Source organism: Cucurbita pepo, chromosome 12 (assembly GCF_057944985.1).
Source record: "Cucurbita pepo subsp. pepo isolate OVF chromosome 12, ASM5794498v1, whole genome shotgun sequence".
Lineage (NCBI taxonomy): Eukaryota > Viridiplantae > Streptophyta > Magnoliopsida > Cucurbitales > Cucurbitaceae > Cucurbita > Cucurbita pepo.
This window is the reverse complement of record NC_141809.1, coordinates 2,540,556-2,561,760: the sequence shown is the minus strand read 5'-3', so window position 1 is coordinate 2,561,760 and position 21,205 is coordinate 2,540,556. Positions and strand designations below refer to the sequence as shown.

General features: G+C 36.2%; 3 protein-coding genes and 1 non-coding gene across 6 annotated transcripts; 1 reads left to right on the top strand and 3 right to left on the bottom strand.

Moving 5' to 3' along the window:
• Positions 1–4,260: 4,260 nt before the first annotated feature.
• On the top strand, positions 4,261–7,968 carry LOC111807347 (AT-hook motif nuclear-localized protein 11). Its single transcript, XM_023693035.2, has 5 exons — positions 4,261–5,494; positions 6,729–6,796; positions 6,877–7,008; positions 7,273–7,434; positions 7,547–7,968. Exons 1-5 carry the CDS (start codon positions 5,083–5,085, stop codon positions 7,775–7,777), a joined length of 1,005 nt encoding a protein of 334 aa, XP_023548803.2. The 5' UTR covers positions 4,261–5,082; the 3' UTR covers positions 7,778–7,968.
• Positions 7,969–8,464: 496 nt separating this feature from the next.
• TRNAE-UUC (transfer RNA glutamic acid (anticodon UUC)) lies at positions 8,465–8,536 on the bottom strand. Its single transcript has one exon. It is a non-coding gene; the product is annotated as a tRNA-Glu (tRNA).
• Positions 8,537–8,984: 448 nt separating this feature from the next.
• LOC111806818 (FT-interacting protein 7) lies at positions 8,985–12,200 on the bottom strand. Its single transcript, XM_023692300.2, has one exon. It carries the CDS (start codon positions 12,198–12,200, stop codon positions 9,135–9,137), a length of 3,066 nt encoding a protein of 1,021 aa, XP_023548068.2. The 3' UTR covers positions 8,985–9,134.
• Positions 12,201–17,105: 4,905 nt separating this feature from the next.
• LOC111806493 (denosine deaminases acting on tRNA) lies at positions 17,106–21,066 on the bottom strand. 3 transcript variants are annotated; one of them, XM_087128882.1, is made up of 10 exons: positions 20,871–21,066; positions 20,551–20,671; positions 20,001–20,188; positions 19,804–19,881; positions 19,598–19,711; positions 19,032–19,201; positions 18,853–18,929; positions 18,645–18,764; positions 18,474–18,561; positions 17,106–17,453 (listed from the first exon to the last, which is right to left on the bottom strand). In XM_087128882.1, the coding sequence occupies exons 1-10, from the start codon at positions 21,031–21,033 to the stop codon at positions 17,340–17,342; spliced, it is 1,233 nt and encodes a 410-aa protein (XP_086985008.1). In that variant the 5' UTR covers positions 21,034–21,066; the 3' UTR covers positions 17,106–17,339. The 3 variants fall into 3 exon arrangements, with proteins under 3 accessions (XP_086985008.1, XP_086985009.1, XP_086985010.1); XM_087128883.1 differs by having other exon boundaries at positions 19,041–19,201; XM_087128884.1 differs by having other exon boundaries at positions 20,810–20,940.
• Positions 21,067–21,205: the final 139 nt, after the last annotated feature.

Sequence of the window (21,205 nt, the reverse complement as noted above, 5' to 3'; positions counted from 1 at the left end):
ATTTTTTTTTATAATAAACATGAAAAAAATTTAATTGGTTATAATATTATGTAAATATAATTTATTAATTTCCAATATAATTAATCTTGTAATTTTCGAACCGAATCGAAGATCTAACCTAAATTCAATCTGACAAAGTACAATTGATTTTCTAATTTGTGGAAGGATTCCGACCCTAAACCCTAAATCCAAATTTATAGAGGTGAGTTCGTCAGAATTTACAAATCAAACTTAATACCGTTGGTCTTTTAATTTTTGGAGGAACTCAAAATTTAAATTTATAGAGGTGGGTTCGTCAAAGTTAATAAATCGAACCCAGTATAGTTGATCTTCTGATTATTGGATGGATCCGAACATTTACCATAAACCCTAAATCCAAATTTATAGAGGTTGGTTCGTCAAAGTCAAAAAATTAAACCCGATACGGTTGATCTTTTGATTTTTTTGAGGAATTCGAACATTTACCCTAAACCTTAAATTCAAATTTATAGAAGTTGATTCGTCAAAATTAACAAATCAAACCTAATACAATTGATCTTCTAATCTTGGAGAGATTCGAACATCTACCTTAAACCCTAAACTTAAATTTATATAGATTTGATAAGCGCCAACAATACTGGATTAATCGCGTTTTTCGTGTTTTTTCTAATATTTGCAAAGTTAGAGATCCTTCTAGGATTCTTGCAAACTTTAAGTGGTGGTTAGAATGATAAATAACTCTTAGATCGAACTTGAAATTTAGATAGTCACTCTTAGATACCAAAACTCACCCAGAATTAGCTTGATAAAAACTAATCCAATAAATCGGTTTAACTTCAAACCTAAAGCAACGTTTTTTTTATTTCAACTTATGTCTTAGCTATCTAAATATAAATATATATATATATTTTAATTAATTGAGTTATTTAGGTGGGAAGGAGATAATAAAAAAATAAAATCAGAACTATATGGGTGTGACAAAATTAATATTTTAATAAAATAAAATAAAATAAAATAAAACAAGCCACATGTGAGAATAAAATAAAATAAAATAAATAAAAAGAAAAAGTGACGTCAACGTTTTGACTTAATTAATAATATTTTAATGGATCTTGTTTGTTGGTTTCAGAAAAGCATAATTTGTTGGCCACCCGTGTCTTATTTTTCTGGTGAATTATTTATTATATAATAGAATCAATCTCATATTATATATATATATATATTTATATTTTATTCTAAACTTTCAAAAATTTATTTACTTTGACTCATTATTTTTTAAAAAAGGTTTATTTTATCTCTAATTTTTTTAAAAATTTAATTATTTTATATTACTGCACTTACAATTCTGGGGACAAGTGCATTACGAGATCCCATATCGATTAGAGAGAGAAACAAGTGTCAGCGAACATACTCGGCCTTGAAGAGGGTGAATTGTAAGATCTCACGTCGGTTAAAGAGAGGAACGAAATATTCCATATAAGGGTGTGGAAACTTTTCCTTAGCAAATACATTTTAAAAATTTTGAGAGGAAGTCCGAAAGAGAAAGTCTGAAAAGTACAATATCTGGTAGTAGTGAACTTAGACTGTTATATGCATTGGTCATAAACAGAATAAAGAAGTTTAAGTAGAAGAGGGAAATAAAGAGAATGAATTTGGAATAAAGAAGGGTGTAAAAGGTGGGTGATGTAAACGTTTTGTGGTGTGGGGGGTAGGTGAGGTTATCAATGCTAACGTAAAGATATTTTTTATACTCAAGATTGTGAGTTTAAGTGGGGCCCACAGTGGAGGGAGAGAGAGAGAGAGAGAGAGAGAGGGGAAAATTCATTTTTCTTTTTCAAAAAAGGCTGTCACATGCAAACAAACCCAGCTTCTCACGGTGGCTGGGCCCCACTCCCCACCACTTTCATTCACGCGCTGTTATGGCGCGTGATTTCACACTCTTCCATATATCACTCACATTATAAAAATCCCATTTTTCAGTTTTTTTTTTTTTTCATTTTTAGATTTATGAAAATATAAAAGTATTTAATAAAAGATTAATTTTATGTAAATTAAATTAAAATTTAAGTATTTAAATTTTCTAATTTATATTTAATAAGACATTCATTCTAATTTAAAATTTACTAAATTAATTAAATTTTATAAAATTTAGGTAGGTGAAAAATTGAAAATTTTATTAAATATTTTTAAAATTTAGTAATTTTATTAGACACTTCCCTAAATAGACATAAATATACACAAACAAATTTAGAGATTAAATTTATAATTTAATTTTTTTTTTCTTAAAGACACTTTTACCCTAAAATTTTCGAAAAAGTTACGTTGTAATCTGTCTATTTACTCTTAATTTTTTACAATTTAATTTTTAATTTTAATACGTAATAATTTAGTCTTTATAAATTATAAAAAAAATTATTATTACATAATAAAAGTTGATACATAACTAAGATCGATATTAAATTATTACAGAATTCAATATATTGAATATTATAATGAAAAAATTAAATTATATTTTCAAAAGCTAGTAATTTCTAAATAATTGACCATTTAAATTTTAAATAATAGATATTAATTTCTAAAAAATTAAACTTAAAATATATATTTAACAAATATTTTAAATATAAAGGAGGGAATTCAAACTTACAAGAAATAACTAAAAAACAGAAACTTTTATTTTTATATTCTTGTAATTATTTATTAAAATTAATTTAAAAGTATTACAATTTAAATAGGTATATATTAACATTAAATTTAATAAAAACATGAAAAAAACACACAAAAATAGCTAAATACTATTTTTGGTTATGATAATTATTTTAAAAATTATTATGGCTAACACAAAATTTACATTAAAAAAACTATATATATATATTAAATAAAAAGTATTTAAAATATGAGTTTTAATAAAAAAATAAATCCGAAAAAATAATTAGGGTAATAAATTTAAACCATTAATATTAACCCTTAAACTTTGGAAAATAAAAAATAAAAAATAAAAAATAAAAAATGCATTTATTATTCACGTCGCACATTGGCTAATTAAGAGAAAGATCGTGAGTAGGTAAGCGAGTGACATTATCTCCAATGTTATGGGGTTTATGAGAAACAAAAAAACAAAACCACCAGAACTTATGCTCAAAGTATACAATATTATATTGTAATGGAGGTTCGTAAGGTTCACTTAAAGATTAGTCACAGAATTAGCTCAATATATCAACTAGTTTATATTTGAGCTACGAACCCACAAGTCAAGGTAAGCTTCTCTGGCCACGTTACTGAGAACCTCGGAATAGCTGATTTTGAGCCACAACTATTTCTTATAGTTGGCAAGGCTATTTCGGGGACTAGGCCGCTTCCCATTGTTCGGTTCTTTCTGGAATGTGTGATCGTTTTAGATCGTACTAGAGCAGCCCACTCCCAACCTTCACTCAGTCGTTAGGCTGCATATGAATTATAGTGGCTGAAATCCGAGTCCGAGTCCCGGGCTGGCTGCATTGGGTAGGGGTAGAAGCAATGGATTGAGTGTATGGATTCAATTTCTTCTCGTCCTGGGGATCATCTCTCCTAGTCTTGATCTAGCCGATCCCCTCGGAATGATCTCGAGCTACTTACTCCCTCTCCTCTTCGAGTCGAGCTACTTCCTCTCGTTGCTTCGTTCCTCTCCGTCAACTCATGAATCTGCTCCCAGCCCTAAAACAAAATGGAAAGAGTTCATTTCTTCCTCAAATTGGATTAACGTCGTCCAAACAGAATGCGTAGGTCATTAGAAGGAGTTCCAATAAGCGGATAATTCCGAGCTTAACAAAACCACGAGAATGGAAGAGACGTTCAAACCTATTGGCAACCGAGTCAAACCATAATCAAAGGACCAACATAAACGCTTTTACGTCTTAACTGTCCAAAATTTGAAAATTTAAGGATAAAATTTTGAAAATGGAAGAATATTTTTGAAATTTTTGTCCAAAAATCAAAATGAATGGTGGAGAAAATTTTGAATTTTTTTAAAAAATTAAAAATATTTGGAAATTCAAAATGTATTTTTGATATTTTCTACAGCTTAGCATATTTTAAAAAAAAAAATAAAAAAAGAAATCCAAAAATCAGTGGGCGAGTGAGTATGTGCTGGTGCTCATGCTAATCTCATAATTAGCAAATCACATCACATGCTCTTTAACCACGCGCTCAGAAGCGCGTGTCATCCACCGCAAGAATTAATTGAATTTTAACATAAAAACAGAGAGAAAGGGAAGAAGAAGAAAAGAAAGAGAAGACGAAGAAGAAGAAGAAAGTGTTATCCACAAATCAAAGCCGCTTTCTCTGTTAAGCGATTTTATTTGCTTTTTTCTTAATCTCTCTTTAAAAATTCCGTCCTCTTCGTAAAGCAAAATCAACCCATTTCCACCATTTCTCTGTTAATCACAAGCACAAAGAACAGAGAGAGAGAGAGAGAGAGTAAAAAACAGAGTGAAAGAGGTTGTTCTTGGCCTTGAAAAGTGTATTCTGATAAGGACTTGTGCTCAGCGATTCCGTATTGAATTATTACCTTCTGGGTTTTTGTAGTAATTACTGTTCTTCAATGGGTATTCATCCAAAACCCTTTTTCTTTCTTCTACATTACCCTTCTCCCTCTGTTTTTCTCCTCTAATCTCTGTTCTTCTTCTTCTTCTTTGCATGTTCTTCAATGGGTGTTTTGATTTTTGTTGTTTTTGTATAACTATAAAGTGTTCTTTTCATTCTCTGTCCTGTTTTTGCCGCTTTTTCCTTTAGATTTCTCAAAGTTTGTGGGATTTGAGTGGTTTTCGTTTCTGGGTTTTTACTTTCAGCCCTTTTTCGTTTCTTTTTCCCTGAAAAGATGCTTGATATTTAAGGTTTTTGATAACGTTTTGATGGTTGTGGACCGATATTAGGTCCTCTGTTCCCTTTGTCTTCACCCTCAAGCTTTTAAATCAAACCCCCTTTTACTCTTTTGTTATGATTCTCCCCTTTTCTCCTCTGTTTCTGTAGCCTATGCATCTTAGTTTAAATTCTTGTAGCTGTTCTTGTTCTTGTTCTTCCGATTAGAACATTGACCCTTTTTTGTTGAGATTTCAAAGAACTAATTTCATGGATCGGCGGGATCCGATGGCGTTATCTGGGTCACAATCTTTCTATATACAGAGGGGAATGAGTAACTCTGGCTCTGGAGGACAGGGGTTGCGTTCCTCTCCTAACCCAAATGTGGCATTTCAGACCAACACTGGTGGCAACAATGTTGGATCAGGGTTGCCAATGGACCCTAACCCTGCCCTTTCACCTTATGGTGGCAATGTTGGGGCTCAATCTGGTGGAATGATTGGTAGCGAACCGGTGAAACGGAAGCGAGGTCGGCCTCGCAAGTATGGAACTGAAGGGACTGTGTCTTTGGCACTTTCTCCTTCCCCTTCTGCTGTGAATCCAGCCATTGTAGGTTCTTCACCGAAGCGGGGAAGGGGTCGCCCGCCTGGCTCGGGAAAGAAGCAACAATTGGCTTCTCTTGGTATGGTTTTCTTGAATCCTTTTGCTACTTTATCACAATAGATTTCTTGTAGCAATAATGGTTTGATTGTTTACTTGTTTAATACAATGTTTGAAAATTGTCTTTCATGAACAATTTCTATGTTTGTCTTTGCATTATAGCTTTGTTCTTTCCCTTTTAGGCTTAAAAATCTATGTAGATTGCTATACTTTCATTTGGTCCCTTAACTTTCATCTAGGTAGATCTAAGCATAATGTGTTGTGGCTATGTTTAGCAACTTACAATTATCGAACTTGTTTCTCGAACAGTTTCCCAAAGGTGTTTAGATTTGAGATCCCACATCGGTTCGGGAGGAGAACGAAGCATTCTTTATAAGGGTGTGGAAACCTCTCCCTAGCAGATACGTTTTAAAACCTTGACTGGAAAGCCCAAAGAGGACAATATCTACTAGTGGTAGGCTTGGGCTGTTACACATGTATCAGAGCTAGACACCGGGCGATGTGTCACCGAGGAGGCTGAACTCCGAAGGGAGGTGGACAAAAGGTGGTGTGCCAGTAAGGACGCTGGGCCCTGAGAGGGGTGGATTGGGGGGGTCCCACATCGATTGGAGAAGGATATGAGTGCCAGTGAGGACGCTGGGCCCTGAATGGGGGTGGATTGTGAGATCCCACTTCGGTTGGGAGGAGAACGAAACATTCTTTATAAGGGTGTGGAAACTTCTCCCTTGCAGATACGTTTTAAAACCTTGAGGGGAAGCCCGGATGGGAAAGCCCAAAGAGGACATTATCGGCTAACGGTGGGCTTGGGTTGTTACAAATGTATCAAAGCTAGACACCGGGCAATGTGTCACCGAGGAGGCTGAGCCCTAAAGGGAGGTGGACAAGAGGTGGTGTGCTAGCAAGGATGCGGGGCCTTAAGGGGGTAGATTGGGGGGTCCCACATCGGTAGGATAAGGAAATGAGTGCTAGTGAGGATGCTGGGCCCTGAAGGGGGTGGATTATGAGATCCCACCTCGGTTGGTGAGGAGAACGAGACACTCCTTATAAGGGTGTGAAAACCTCTCCCTAATAGACACGTTTTAAAACCTTGAGGGGAAAGCTCAAAGAGGACAATATCTGCTAGCGGTGGGCTTGGGCTTGGGCTGTTACATTGGAACGGCCCATAATTTGTCTCTTGTTTGGAACGGTGCAAGCTTCTCGTGCAAGCTCGAATGAATTGGAAGCATATTAACTCAATGGGTTCCAATTTTGTGCAGGTGAAACACTTTCTGGGTCAGCTGGGATGGGTTTTACTCCACATGTTATCACCATTGGAGTAGGAGAAGTATGTTGAATCATCTGTTTATTTCATGGCTAATTTATGACAAAATGTCTATAATTTTCATCTGGGAATTGTGTATGTAGGATATTGCTGCCAAAATTACGTCGTTTTCGCAGCAGGGACCGAGAGTTGTCTGCATCTTGTCAGCAAATGGTGCTGTCTCTACTGTTACTCTTCGTCAGCCTTCGAGTTCGGGAGGCACCGTCACGTACGAGGTTTGTCTCATCACCTGTGTTAACGTCGTTGATTAAGCACTCTGTAGATCTTTGACTTGTTATGAAGAAAATGTAATCACGGGACAACTATTTGAGCTCGTAACGTTTGGTTGTGAAGAAACTCGTAGGATTTTAATATCTTAGGTGACTATCGTGAGATTTAGACGCTAGGGGGAGGGTATTGATCATTTTTTCCTCACCTCTCTCGTTTGAACGTATCGTATTACTATAGCAACTTTGACGAGCATCATTTGTTATCCGTAGGGGCGTTTTGAGATAATATGTCTAGCAGGCTCATATGCTCTTGGAGAAGCTGTTGGTTCTAGGAACCGCAGTGGTGGTCTGAGTGTCTCCCTTGCCAGCCCTGATGGTCGTGTCGTTGGTGGCGGAGTAGGAGGAGCACTTATCGCAGCAACCCCGGTTCAGGTAGCTTCTTGGTTTACGTCGGAATACTATAATCAAACTACTGCACACGGAGTCCTCGAATTCCTCGAATAGTCATCTAGTTTTACGGATGAATTGAAACATGAATTTGTAGGTGATCGTAGGGAGCTTCATGTGGGGTGGTTCGAAGTCGAAGTACAAGAAGAGGGAAGCTATTGAAGGCGTGATCGACTCGGATCAACAGGCAGTAGATCATGCAGTTGCTATAGCAAACGTGCAGCAGAATCAGAATCTGACATCGACATCCTCGGTTAGTATGTGGCCGTCCTCACAGTCTTTGGACATGCGCAATGCCCATATCGACATTGATCTGATGCGCGGGTGAGCGAGCGAGTGAAGTTTATTCGTAAATTTTCACACTGGTCTTGTTAGATTACTTGTGAAATTTGTAGGTGAAGTGGGATTGAGTTTGGATTTATGTTGGTCTTGTTAGATTATTATTGACATTCTAATTTGTAGTTTATGTTTTTTTTTCATGTTAACCAATGAAAACAAAAATTGTGTCTGATTTAAATCTCCCTTGGTGTTTGTTTCTTCTATAATGTTCTGCCTTTTCGTCTAGGTCGGGCTCTCGGAGAAGAGTCGAATAAGAGTCGTTTTAGTATGAAAGTACTTGAAATTTACGGGGATATCGTAAAGTTTGATGCTCGAGATTTATCATTCGAATTTAGCACTTGATGGCTCCGGTAATTACCTGCCCGTGCTCGAGTTCTTTTAAAGTGTTTTTTCCTAGGATTCTAATACTTGGCTTCTTTTTTCGTTTTTTTTTTAATTATTAGCATATACTAAACTACTTTTTATTATTAGGAATTTACATTTAAAAAGAATCTTATTTTTAGGTTTTAAATTATTGATAATAAATAATTATATTGAATTAGTTTTTTTTTCCTTCAAAGATTTTTCACTCTTAATTATTTTTATAAATAATCATAAATAAGAAAATAATTTCATAACCAAAGCCATCTATAAAACTAAATGAAAAAGAAAGGAAAAAAGAAAAAGCAAAAATTATTTCCGTTGCCGGGAATCGAACCCGGGTCTCCTGGGTGAAAGCCAGATATCCTAACCGCTGGACGACAACGGAATTGTTGGTAATCTATGTAATTTATTAATTTATAGTATTTTGGAGAAAAATAATTGCAAAATATATATTTTCTTTGTGGTCAGGTCCAGGGGCGTGTTAGGGTTGGGTTGAGTCAGAATGTCATCTTCTTCCTCACGTGTTTCTCTCTCTTCGCCGGCGTTCGTCCCTCCTACAACTCGCGTACAATGGCGCCGGCGGGCATCGACTGCGTCGAACGACGGCGCGACAGAGGAACGATCGGTGGCAGATTGAGGCAGTCAGAGAAGTGCGGCGACGACGGCAGTAAGCACGAAGGGAGAGGAAAAGAAGGGGAGAGGGGGAGAGGCGTCGTCCGGCACCGTGCACGCCTCCGGCGCGATCTCCAGCGCCATATCCGCCGGAGATCCGGAAGGAGAGTCATTCTGTATGCATTTCAAGTCAATACACGACATTATTTACGGGTATGAAGTTCATACATAATGTAGGATTACATTAACAGTACTTCCTTCACAAATACATGCCAAATGAAGAAGATAACAAAAAGATTTACAAGTTTCACCATGAACAAGCATTTCTAGAAAATCTTGTGATATTGGCAGAGAAGCCAAGCAGTTCAAATTCATAACATACTATCAGTCCTAGCAGGCAGCCTGCGGAAGAAGTTCATAGGCACTGATGGCGTTCTATTCCTGAATCTAGGATGCCTCATAACGTAGAAACCAGTGAGAAGGGACAGCATCTGGAAGGGCGTTACGTACAGCACAAGAGCAGCAATGAAGCAAAAAATTATGTATATGGCTGTTGCACGAGGATCTCGCCAGTTTAACAGTGCTTGAATTCGTTCTCCTTGAGTAGCCACATCCCCAACCACGCTTTGGATCTTTCCTGCTATAGATCTCATCCGATCGTACCTCATTCGAATGATGTCTGGACTACGATTTGTTGGAAACGAGTCGAATTCTTCGTCGAGCTCATCGGGGTGCACTGTGTCTGCATAAGAGAGTTTGGTGTCCATGTGTGGAGGGTTCCGAGGGCGGTAACGCCAGTTCCAAATTCCTATAACACACATGTAGAGGAAAATTGTGGGAAGGATCAGCTCAGGAAAACAAACTAGCATCAAAAAGAGAAGATGAACCAGCACTGTAGTGATGCGGTTTTTCCACAAGCACACTTCTCCGAACCATTTTCCGACTGCTATTAATCCCGAAAAAACCGATACAATCCTGAAGAAGTTGGCCTTGCTACGTCTCATGCTCCAAAGATGAGAATTTGCATCAGACATGTACTCAACTACCTCCTTCCTAAGAGCAGGCTCAGCCCGGCTAAACCGAGCAGCTACGATGTTGACAGCCTGAAGTCGGAGTGATTCCTGTTGAGACACAGATAAGGGCCTAATGTAATGCATTTTTGGCAATAGGGGCTTTGAATACGTGAGCATCAAATTCATAAGCGATGGGCACAAGAACCGCAGGGCAAGGTGCAGCTCACCCATCTTCTTGACACCAGAAGGGTGAAGGACAAGCAATGGATATACATGTGTATATATGCGACCAGTTTCGAGAGTCGAAATACGGATCCGAATCTTCCCGATTTTTGTGTCCCTGTTACTGCTGGATTCACCAGTATGGCCATTGTCAAAAAGACCAACGGTTAGGACTGTGGAAGGATCATAAACCTCCCAGTGGTACTGCTCATTGAGCTTTGGACTTAAGTTGTCGATTATTGTTCGAGTTCGAACCCATTTCTGACCATACTTCGCCACACAAAATGAATCAGTTGTACCCTTTCCATTCCTATTTTTCATTGGATGGAGCTTATCAGCACCCAGGATGCCAAGCTCCAATATACCAATTGCTGGCTTCCAAAGTTGCTTCCATGAGGGTCTGAGGTCACTACTACAGTGAGTCGACTCGTCGAGCACATGATATCCACCCTCGAGGCAAATGCGAAGATGGAGTCTACTATGGAACTTAGCCTTTTCCTTATCCTTCTCTTTATTTGCCTCCCCTGCTTCCACAGCATCTGACATAGACTTCATAAGGTTGTACCATCGGCTGCGGATAGTTCGATGATCAACACGCTTTTCAATAGAATTCAGTGGAATAACAGCCATACCTAGAGTTTCAGCCTTGTTGGGACCAATATGGTCTTCAACAGAAAGGATCAAATGGTCTTCGAAAGGCTCAGCAGCAACAAACATCAGATCTTCATTCCACAAGGCATTCATTGTTTGAGTTTTCACTGTTTTTGTTCTTAGAAATTGGCTGCCAATTTGTACCTTCACATATGGATCAGGAAAACGAGACTTATCTTGTACAATCAAATCGTGAGCTTCAACAACGTTGACACGAACATACCACAATCTCGGTGAATGATAAACTTTCGAGCGAGTAAATGCTGGAATGATTGAAGTACCATCGGTAGGAGAGATAGCATCAGAATGCCATGCCTCCGGAAAAGCCTCATCAGCTTGCGTGCCATGCCATACAGCAAGCATTAGTTCTCCCTTTTTCTTCGATCTATTCTTGTCTTCGAGGCGATACCATTCTGCAGCCAATGGACTTTCGGGTGGAACTCGAGTAGGTACTTCATGAAGATCAAAGTACAAACGCCCAACGTAATCATCTTTTAAGGTATCTTTGTCTTTAAGAGTAACTTCGAGCACTGTTGATTGCACATTCATCCCTGTGAAGGCAAATACCTCATTCCATTCAGGATTTGAATTTTTTTCAAAATGCTTCGTAGTTCCCTTGAAGTTCCCAAGTTTCACTTCAACATAAGGATCTAAACCTCCAGTCAAATCCTTGGAAGGAAGATCACGGGCTTTCACGACTCGTACGAAAAGATATTGCATCTTTTCTACAAGTTCATGTGAACTTGCAGGTCTGTTACCAAGAGCGACACGACCTCGACCAACCATCCCACCACCAAGGTAAGGACTTGTCTCTCTAATTGAATAATCATTATATTTAAATGATGATCCTGGGTATGCCTGAACAGTATTTGCAACCATTGGCTCAGGCCTCATACCATATCCTCCATAGGTCACAGCTGGTGGTACAATCTGCTGCTGCTGCTGTTGCTCCAGGGGAGGCTGCTTTGCATTGGGAAGGTGATGGAATGTCTGTCTCGATCCAGTTTTATCGCTTGAAAACAGACTCGCTACGAAGTTTGGAACTTTCTGTGTCGTTGATTGGTGTTCAGATGCAATTGGAACCAGAAAAGGATTCTTTTCTACAGAAGATTCCACTGCAGGAAGTAAACTCGAAAGCTTTTTAGAAGGATCATCAGTTACATAGACCTTAAGGCCAAGCTCTCCTTTAGTTCGCGAGAAAATGCCTCGTTTTTCGAGAGGATAATGACAAAGAACAGCCTCAGCATACGAGACAAACGAGGTCCCAGTTAGACGAACTTTTCCGAGACAGGAAGGCTTCGGGCTGTTGCTGGCTCTGTTATAACAAAAGACAAAGGCCTCTAGAGAAAGTCTGGACAGATTTTGTGGATCTGATATGTTGAAGTAGAAGCTCTCATCCCAAATAGGATTGAGATCCTTCTCCTTAGTGGTGGTACGAACTCTTTGATTGTCAAAGTGAAGCTCAACAAAAGCATTGGCTGAGCCCTGCCCATCTTTTGGCATAAGATCATGAGCACCCACTACATCCACTCCTAGCTTGAGGCTACCCATTCAACTTCTTCCAGACTACTCAAGCAACGATGAACTTCCACACAGTTGGTTCAAGAAAATTCACCTGCAACTGAAACGAGGTATTTGCTTCATTACTACATCAAACTTCGTTTTTTTGTTCAATTTTATCTTTTCAAGTTTCCAATAATCAAATGGAACCATGTGATCATCTATAGAACCAAAAATAAAAGTATCCACAAAATTCAAAACAAAGGAATCAAGGGATCGAATTCATTTAGATTCCAAAATGAATCAAACATGCAAATATTGTAGAAAAAATATATACAGAATCTTCAAAAAGAGAGATGAAAAATCCTTCAAAGCAAAATCATCACAAATTCTCTCCCAACTAAAACAAATCAAGAAAGAAAACCACGAAATTCCCCCAAGCGGAGTCTATCAATTTAGCTTCTTAAGCATCTTGACTCCTAACATATTTCCTTCACAAACCAAGCATTCTCTAAATTCTCCTTGGACTTTTAACAAACACTTGGCGTGCAATATCTCTCCCCACCTCAAACCCAGATTCAGCAGCCTAACCAGCCATTCCCCAACAAGAACATCTCTAAAATAATCAATCCCAGACATAAGAACCAACCACTTCCATAGCTACTTTGTACAACAAAAAAAGTCAAGGGAGGAACCAATTCCTAACAACCATCACAAAATCTACACATAAAACTAAACCAGTTTCAAAATCCAGAAATTATTTCAAGCAACCAGATAGAAAATCACACAATCCACCGATAAAAAAGAAGTTAAACAATAGAACAAGAGCAAACAACGCACCTTCCCTGTTGTTGTCAGAAGAAAACGTTCCGAGTCAAAGAAGAAGGTGGAAGAGTCTCTCCGGTTGGCTTTAATGGAAGTTTTTCGAGAGGATCAAGGGAAAGAGATGAAGAGGATGAAAATCAAGTTGAAGTTGAAGTTGAAGTTCATCTCTGTTTGGAAGAGGAAAGTTTTGGGAGAGAAGACGGAGGAGAGGAAAGAGAGGTATGAAAGAGAGTTGAATTGTCTGAGTTTCAATATCGTTCGTATTTGTATTTTTTCAAAAAAATAATTGAATTTTTAGTATAAGTTAAAATGACGTGTAAATCACCCATTGGTGGAATTGCGTACTGGATTTCCTCTCGCGCCTAACAGCTGCTTTCCTAAGAGTTTCAATAATGTCTAAATTTTTTAACATTTTCATTTTAATCCTTCAAATTTATTTCAATACAACTCTCTAAGCTTTTGTCGTTAAATTTATTGATGAAAAAGTCGGTAATTGAAAATTTGGAGGTTATGTGTAATAGCTCAAGCTTACCGCTAGCACAAATTGTCAGCTTTTATCTTTTACGTATCGCCTTCAACTTCACGGTTTTACAATGTGTCTACTGGGGAGAGGTTTCTATATCCTTATAAGGAATGCTTCATTCCTCTCGTCCCCCTCTGTAATCGATGTTGGATCTTTCACACCTTTATAAGGAATGTTTTGTTTCCTCATTCTTCTCTCTAACAGATGTGGGATCTCACAATTCACTCCCTTGAGGCCAGCGTTCTCGTTGGCACACTGCTCGTTATTTGGCTCTAATATCATTTGTAACAGTCCAAGTCCACTGCCCGTTATTTGGCTTTAATACCATTTGTAACAGTCAAAGTCCACTGTTAGCAGCAATTGTCCATTTTTGCCCATTACGTACCGTTATCAACCTCACAGTTGTAAAATATGTCTCTTAGGGAGAGGTTTTTCACACCCTTATAACGAATACTTCGTTCCTTTTTCCTAATGTGGGATCTCACACTAGGGTTAAAAAAAAATCATAAACAAAAGAATGAAAAACTGGAGCGGTGGGATTAAACGGAGGAAGACGACAACGTATACAGTTAACCAACGCTCTACGTGTATATAGATTTGTTCACATAAGCGAACACAATTTTCCACTTATGAATTAATGATAAAAACTCTTTTATTTTCTTACGTTACGAGAATGAGATTTGAATCTCCGACTCTATTGGAAGTAATATATATCGATTATCGTCAATATTGAGTAACATTAGAAACTCATTTAAATTAAAGTTCAGTTAAAGTACCTAATCAAAGCTTCCCAAAATTTCCGAGTTAGGTAAGTTGAATAATCAAATTTTACGGAGTAAATTTGTAATTTAATCACGCTTTAAATATTAATTTATTCGACATGACTTGACCCATCCTATTTTATAAAATATATTAACGATTGAGACTTATTAAAACTTTGGGAGTAAATAAAGTAATTTTCAAAATTTAAAGTTTAGTCATTAAAAAGGATTTTTTAAAAATCTCAAGTCAATGAAATATTAATTAAAAATCAATTAATAATATATAAAAAAATAAAAATAATAACAAGCTGTAATTTAATTTCAATAATAATAAATAAAAAAAAAGCTCATTTAGTGCCAATTTAAAAACCCTAAAAAAGGTTTTTATTTTTATTTTTTTATTTTTTTAATTTTATTTTGAAAAATTACAGGGGTCGTCGTTGACTCTATTGTCTCCATCTGTGTGATTTGGCATTTTAAACATCTTAATTTTATTTTTTATGAATTAATTATTTTCCCAATCGAATAATTGACCTTATAAACGCCAAAAGTATAAAATAAAATTATATATATATATAATTTTATTTATTTATTATTTTATGGTTGAACCATTCATTTCAAGTCAAAATTTGTGGAACCTTCATAAACAATTATAAATAAGGAAAATTCAATGTAAATTTCTAAATACGGCAAATACGGTGATGAGGTGACCTTACAGTATGATGGTTCCACGCACGTTCTTACATGGTGAAAATAGTTAGAGTCGTAAGAATAAGGAAAAAACTTCTCCTTTTAAGTTACAACAGTGTATTTATGCAATAGTTGACTTTTTTTTTTTTTTTTGTCAATTCGAATTGAAAGTTGTTGAATCAGGATCGATAAGTTTTTTCGGATTGAAACACTCCTCCTAGGTAAAGAATTGTCCACCGACCTTACCCTCTTCGGTCTTGGGTGAAGTGGATATATGGGTTTTTTAGCCCTTGACCTAAACGATCTTGAGTAGGCTGATCGAGCCTAAGAACAAATTAAGCCTAGACCAATAATTACTAAGAAACAAAGATCAAAACGTTATTTTACCCATAAAAAAAATAAAATAAAGTAATGCAAATAATATAATTTTATTTGCATCTAGTCCACATGACGTGGTAGAAAATTACAAAAATAATGTTTTTTTCTCGCAAGAAAAGAATAAATTTAATTTAATAATATATAATTACGTAGAGATAGAAAGAGATATGTTTTACATATTTTGGATTTTTTTATTTAAAAAAAAGTAAAAATTAAAAAAGTTTTGTTTTTAACTTTTTTTAATTTTAGTTTATAAATATTATTTTAGTGTTTGTATGGTGTTTCTTCTTATTTTTAATCCAAACTGCATATAAAAAAATTAATTCATTTACACGTGGCAAATTTAAATAGAAAACTATTTTTAGTGGTTGAATTGTTTAATAGTATAATAATAATAATAATAATATATACACGTGGCAAAAATTGGAAATATGAATTTAATAAAAATGTTTTTATCAAATTAAATTTAAAAAGACATTATACTTATTCCCATAAATAAGTCAATAAATAGTCGTTTCACGTAACTCTTAATTAATTATTATTTTCTAATATGGTTTTAGTTTTTATATAACGGGTTAAAAATTTTATTTTTTAAATAAAAATTTCAACTTAAGTGTAATAGAACAATTTTGAACAGTATATTATTCTCACTCTTTTATATATTTTAAATCTTTGAATTACAAATACTTATAATAATAATTTTTTTATAATTAAGTTTATTATAATTAACTTAACCATTCTTCTGGAAACTTTTAAAATTTAAATTATAATTTCGTCATTATTATTTATAAAATACTAGAATTTATTTTTATAATTAATATATATATATATATATATATATATATATATATATATATATATATATATATATATATATATATATATATATATATATATTAAATTTAACATCATGTGTACAGGTGAGAGATTTAAATTTGATATTCGAGAATATAATTTATTCGAAAGTATAAGTCAAGGTTAGAATTAGTCTAACTTTATGGTGTATAGAGAAGACTTGAGCAAAGTCTCCTAAAGTTGGAAGAGGGTGGCCATTAAAATTAAATATGATGAATTAGTATTGTATGACTAAATGATGTCATAATTGATTTTTTAAGTGTTGGTGGGTTACTAGTTATGAGTCGTTGAAGAAAGGTGATCCAAACGCACCGTCCAATACGGTTGGCTTGTTACGACTTCACTTTAGTATTTGTCAATACGGTTAGCTTGGCACAACTTCAATTTAATACTTGCATTCAACAGACGATGTGTTTAAAGCTTGAGATGAATTCATCATCCTATGGTTTGATCAACGATTGCTAGTGAATTGCAGCCAAAAATTCAAAATGAGAATGAAATTTTGGAGTTAGCATCATTAATCTTGCATATAATATGCAAGATTAATGATGCGATTCACGGGCTTGCTTTGTATGATCTATTCTTCGACCCTTTGCCTATAAGCTTTATTGGTGAGTTACGCTCATCAAGCCCTTAATGTGTCGTATTTTGGTTGAGTTTAACATACTTTCAGCCCTTCTATTACCCATCTGTACAATTTTGTTAAGTTCCACGGTAAAGAAAAGGCTCTACACGAGCTCCTATTCTGTAACGTGGTGGCAGGTGGATGTCTTGAACTTGAGCTTGTGAAAGACTCTTTATCACTCCTTTCGTTTAATCACTTAAAAGAAGACTCGACGTTCTTCAAAAAGTTGAGAAATTCTATTTTTGCTAGAGACTAATTAATTCAGCAAAAACTGCAGCCTATTTAAATTGAGAGAAAAATTGCTATAATGATCTTTACTAGCTGAAATTCATGTGTTTTTATAGAGCGATCTGTTGTTAAAACATCTTTTGGAGCCTTGAGAGGTTGAAAATACAGAAAGCCACAAGCTAACTACTTCACTGGCATAGACCATGAAAGATTGTGCAAACATGGAGGCAGATCATTCAGAAGCATTCATATTCACCTCTTATCTTTCAATTAGCATTAAAATGGATGGCTAACAAATACGTACCTCATCCACATCCAAAGGAGAACGCCTCGTAGTTGATAGGTTTCGATATCCAGTTCTTAAACGCTGATTGTTCCTTGAAAACTTTAGATGTTAAATGGTAATCTTGAGATCCATCCTGCATTGGAATAAAACATGAGGCTGGCATCATTATCACATGTAAAGTGTACAATTTAGAGGGGAAAATGAAAGCTACTTTCTACAATTTCAGGTGTTTTACATTTCAGAACGATGGACTAGTTACTTGTGAGATCTCACATCGGTTGATGAGGAGAACGAAACATTCTTTATAAGAGCATGGAAACCACTAACTAGGAGACGCGTTTTAAAAGCTTTGAGGGGAAGGCCGAAAGGAAAAGCCCAAAGAGAACTGTTCTACTAGCGGTGGACTTGGGCCGCTACATTACTTTTACTTTTCGGAGTGACACAGTTACGATAACGAAAAGTAGGAAAGTGAGAACCTGCTATGCTACAGCTAGTGTTGAATGATTTCTTGGGACACTACCTAGTTCTATGAGCAATGGCTTGCCCGGTACTGCCAGAAGATGAAACCTAGACAAACGCCATGACAAAAGCTCAAGTCTGCAATGCTAACAACATTAAATCCTCTACTAGAAACATTTGCTATATTCTCAATATGAACTAAATGTGTCCAAACTTTCAGCACATCCATTGCTGAGGGTATCTCTTTTCTAATCTTTTTCTTTTTCAGAGCAATAACATCATGACGGTCAGCAAAGAACACGAAGAATCTTCATCTCTTATGGGTGTCCAGGAAAGCTTGTGCCCACCTCAAACACCAAAAATCCCTTGACCCATTTATGTGGGTCAAGTTTGAGATTTGACTATCACTAAGCCCTATAATATCATATAGACCAAAAGTTTCCGATTTATTGTCCCAAGTTTGTAAACCAAAGGATCTTGAACTGATGACCATATGCTTGAATTCAAATTCTTCACCGAATCCAACCCTTGGGGTTGACTTGAATGTGAAGGACTTCATTTGATGCATCACAATATAATAGTGCATGATAAACAATGTCAGTAAATTTATAATGCGGGACCTCTACAGATGAGACTTAGTGACAGTTTTCCTTCAAGGTTCAAGGTGTTCAGACTAAACAGAAATAAAATTTACCTTCAGCGTTCTATAAGAGATGTTGCTGGCAAGAAATTTAGTAGGGCATACACTTTTAAGCGACCAGAACATTTCCAGTAACCGCTTCCTGAGATATTGATATAATGCTGATCAGAATAGATCAACTATGTTCACAAGCTAGTCAAACCATGCTTAAAGTGATAACATTACTTGCATAAAGATGACTCAGTTGATGGATACTGCGCCCCTTTAGCAGAGGCTCCTTGCTTTCTTCCAATAGTTCCAAGGACGACCTCATGCAAGCCAGACTTATTCCAACAAATAGAGTACCTGTAAGTTCGCCAGGAAGATTAATTTAACCATATGATCGATTACAAGACAACTCTTGCAGATACATTTGATCTAGTTGAGACAGTACCCGCAAGTTATCGTGTTTAAAGCAGACTCCGCGTGTTGGAACTCCTTTGGTGGTACTGGAGCTGTGCAAAACAGTGGCTGCAAATCCACTTAACACAAAGAATTAAAAAAAAGTTATAAAGCATAAAATTGTCATCCTGTCCTGCCATATTGTGTACCTAAGATCAGTGCTTAATGTACCTGGTTCACCTTTAAGGGAGTCGTTAGCTCATTCGAAAATGGCTGTACTCGATCACATATTGCTCTTTTCACTTGTTCCTTCAGTGTACAATTTTTGGCACTATGAGGAGACAATCCAACTGTTATAGAGGAAAGATAAACAGGCTGAAGAAAGTACGAGAGAAGAGCTCCTGATACAAGATGAGAAGAAACCCATCTCAGTTGATGCATAAAGCATTTGTACATTACAAATTCAAACCATAAAATAGTCCCGCAGACAGTGATGCAGAACACCATTATAAAAACTAAAAAGCAAAAGATAAATCGATACGCACGTATAGTAGCTAAGTCAGAAATTACATAATCCAAGCATGCTCAAATAACTAACAGAACAGAAGATAAAAGTTGTGACTAACAAGAACTCACACAAAAAACACGTGTATTTGGCAATATGCTTGTGCTACAAAATAAATGTCATTTCAACATTAAGTCACCGGATTATAACTTATTATCATCCAGCCAAGCTCACTGCAGCATGGTAATAGTAAGGTTAACTTCTACTGTTATGGTTCTACCACATAACACACCTTGAACTCCAGCTACATTCCATCGAGCTATCTTGTCAGAACAGCTAACTGACAATGTTGTATCACCACGACCAGGCTTCCTCTGAACCAAACCTATGCACTGTGAATCATCCCCTGAAATTTGAATCCACCCATACATTCTTAAACATGAAACATAAGCAAGAAATCACTATCTTCCATTTTAGCCTGTGGTAGTGTATCCATACCTTCATCAATCAAACATGGTGGCGTATCCTCTGTTCTAGGTTCGACGTCTCTGGGAGTTGAAGATGAAGCATCCCCACCTTGCATAAACCCAAGAAAGAACAAACAATTTGATGCACATGCATTGTATTCCCAAATTCATATACGAAACTTTCTTTTAAAAAATCAATATTCAATTCATGGAAATTGGAAAATATACATGGTAACTGAGATATGTATAAATGCAATTTCCAGCCCTTTCTCATGACATATTTTTGTTCAGCCCCAGCCTCCTCATCTAACTGAAACAAAAAGTTTATTACATTGTCACACCTCATCTTCTTCGTTTTGTGATGTTCACTCTCGCAGTTGTTCTGGGACAAATGTTGAATCTGTGTGTAGAAGAACCTGGTAAACAGAGTCAGATTGGGAAAAGAACAAAGTTAATTGTTGGAGGATGAAAGTCCCACATACGCTAATTTAGGGAATGATCATGGGTTTATAATCAAGGAATACTCTCTCCATTGGTTTGAGGCCTTTTTCGTCTAACATAGTATCAGAGCCAATCATCTAACATTAATAAGCTCATCTCAAATACATAATATCTCAAACTACAAAATCTCACTGGCACAGTGACAAAATAAACGCCTAGAAACCAAAAGCGCAAACGTAATAATTTATCACTCACTAGAGACCAAAAGTATACCAAATCATAGAAAATGTTCATACAAATCAAAGAAAGCAACAAAAACGCAGAATTAAGAAAAAACCTCATTAAAGCTCTCCGAGCAATTATTTCGGCGTGTGAATCATTCACAACGTCACCATTTGAGCTTAACTGCGAGCGACCGAGACACTTAGTCCCCGTCCCTAACGCCACAACTTCCAAATCTAAATCGATAACAAAATAGAAAACATTTAAAAACAGTTCGAGTAACTTTCATCAGGAACTAGAATCAACAGAAACGCGGAACACTGATCGAAAAACAAAAACGAATAGGATACTTTCACTACCAGTAGAGTTAACACCTTCAAAATCGCACATAAAACAGGAAACGGAGGGGAAATTGGTAGGGTTTTGAAAGGGAACCTTGTGCGGAAGGAGATGAAACGAGAAATGCAGCCAATACAGTGACTTCACGACCCTGAGGCTTGCCTTTCTTCGGGAGAGAGTTGTAGATCGAGAATATCTTCTCCGAAATCGTCTCTCCCCAGCTCTCCGAAGAAGAGGATGAACAGAAGCAATCCTCCATTTTTCCTTCCTCCCTCACGCTGTTACACACAACTGAACTAAGGGTGTTAAGAAAAATGTTAAATTTAAAAAAAAAAAAAAAAAATGTTAAATTTAAAATTACAATAATACCCTCAAATAAAAAAAATTAAATAATGCTTTTTTAATAATAATACTAATAATAATAATAAAAA

What these genes read in the sequence shown, in the direction of transcription:
- LOC111807347 (XM_023693035.2), top strand. Translation starts at nt 5,083, where the DNA reads ATGGATCGGCGGGATCCGATGGCGTTATCTGGGTCACAATCTTTCTAT. An exon ending in GCAACAATTGGCTTCTCTTG is followed by an intron (nt 5,495 to 6,728) that starts GTATGGTTTTCT and finishes AATTTTGTGCAG; the next exon opens with GTGAAACACTTTCTGGGTCA. An exon ending in TCGCAGCAACCCCGGTTCAG is followed by an intron (nt 7,435 to 7,546) that starts GTAGCTTCTTGG and finishes ATGAATTTGTAG; the next exon opens with GTGATCGTAGGGAGCTTCAT.
- LOC111806818 (XM_023692300.2), bottom strand. Translation starts at nt 12,200, where the DNA reads ATGGGTAGCCTCAAGCTAGGAGTGGATGTAGTGGGTGCTCATGATCTT.
- LOC111806493 (XM_087128882.1), bottom strand. Translation starts at nt 21,033, where the DNA reads ATGGAGGATTGCTTCTGTTCATCCTCTTCTTCGGAGAGCTGGGGAGAG. An exon ending in ATACATATCTCAGTTACCAT is followed by an intron (nt 19,882 to 20,000) that starts GTATATTTTCCA and finishes GGTTTATGCAAG; the next exon opens with GTGGGGATGCTTCATCTTCA. An exon ending in ACTGAGTCATCTTTATGCAA is followed by an intron (nt 18,562 to 18,644) that starts GTAATGTTATCA and finishes TCAATATCTCAG; the next exon opens with GAAGCGGTTACTGGAAATGT.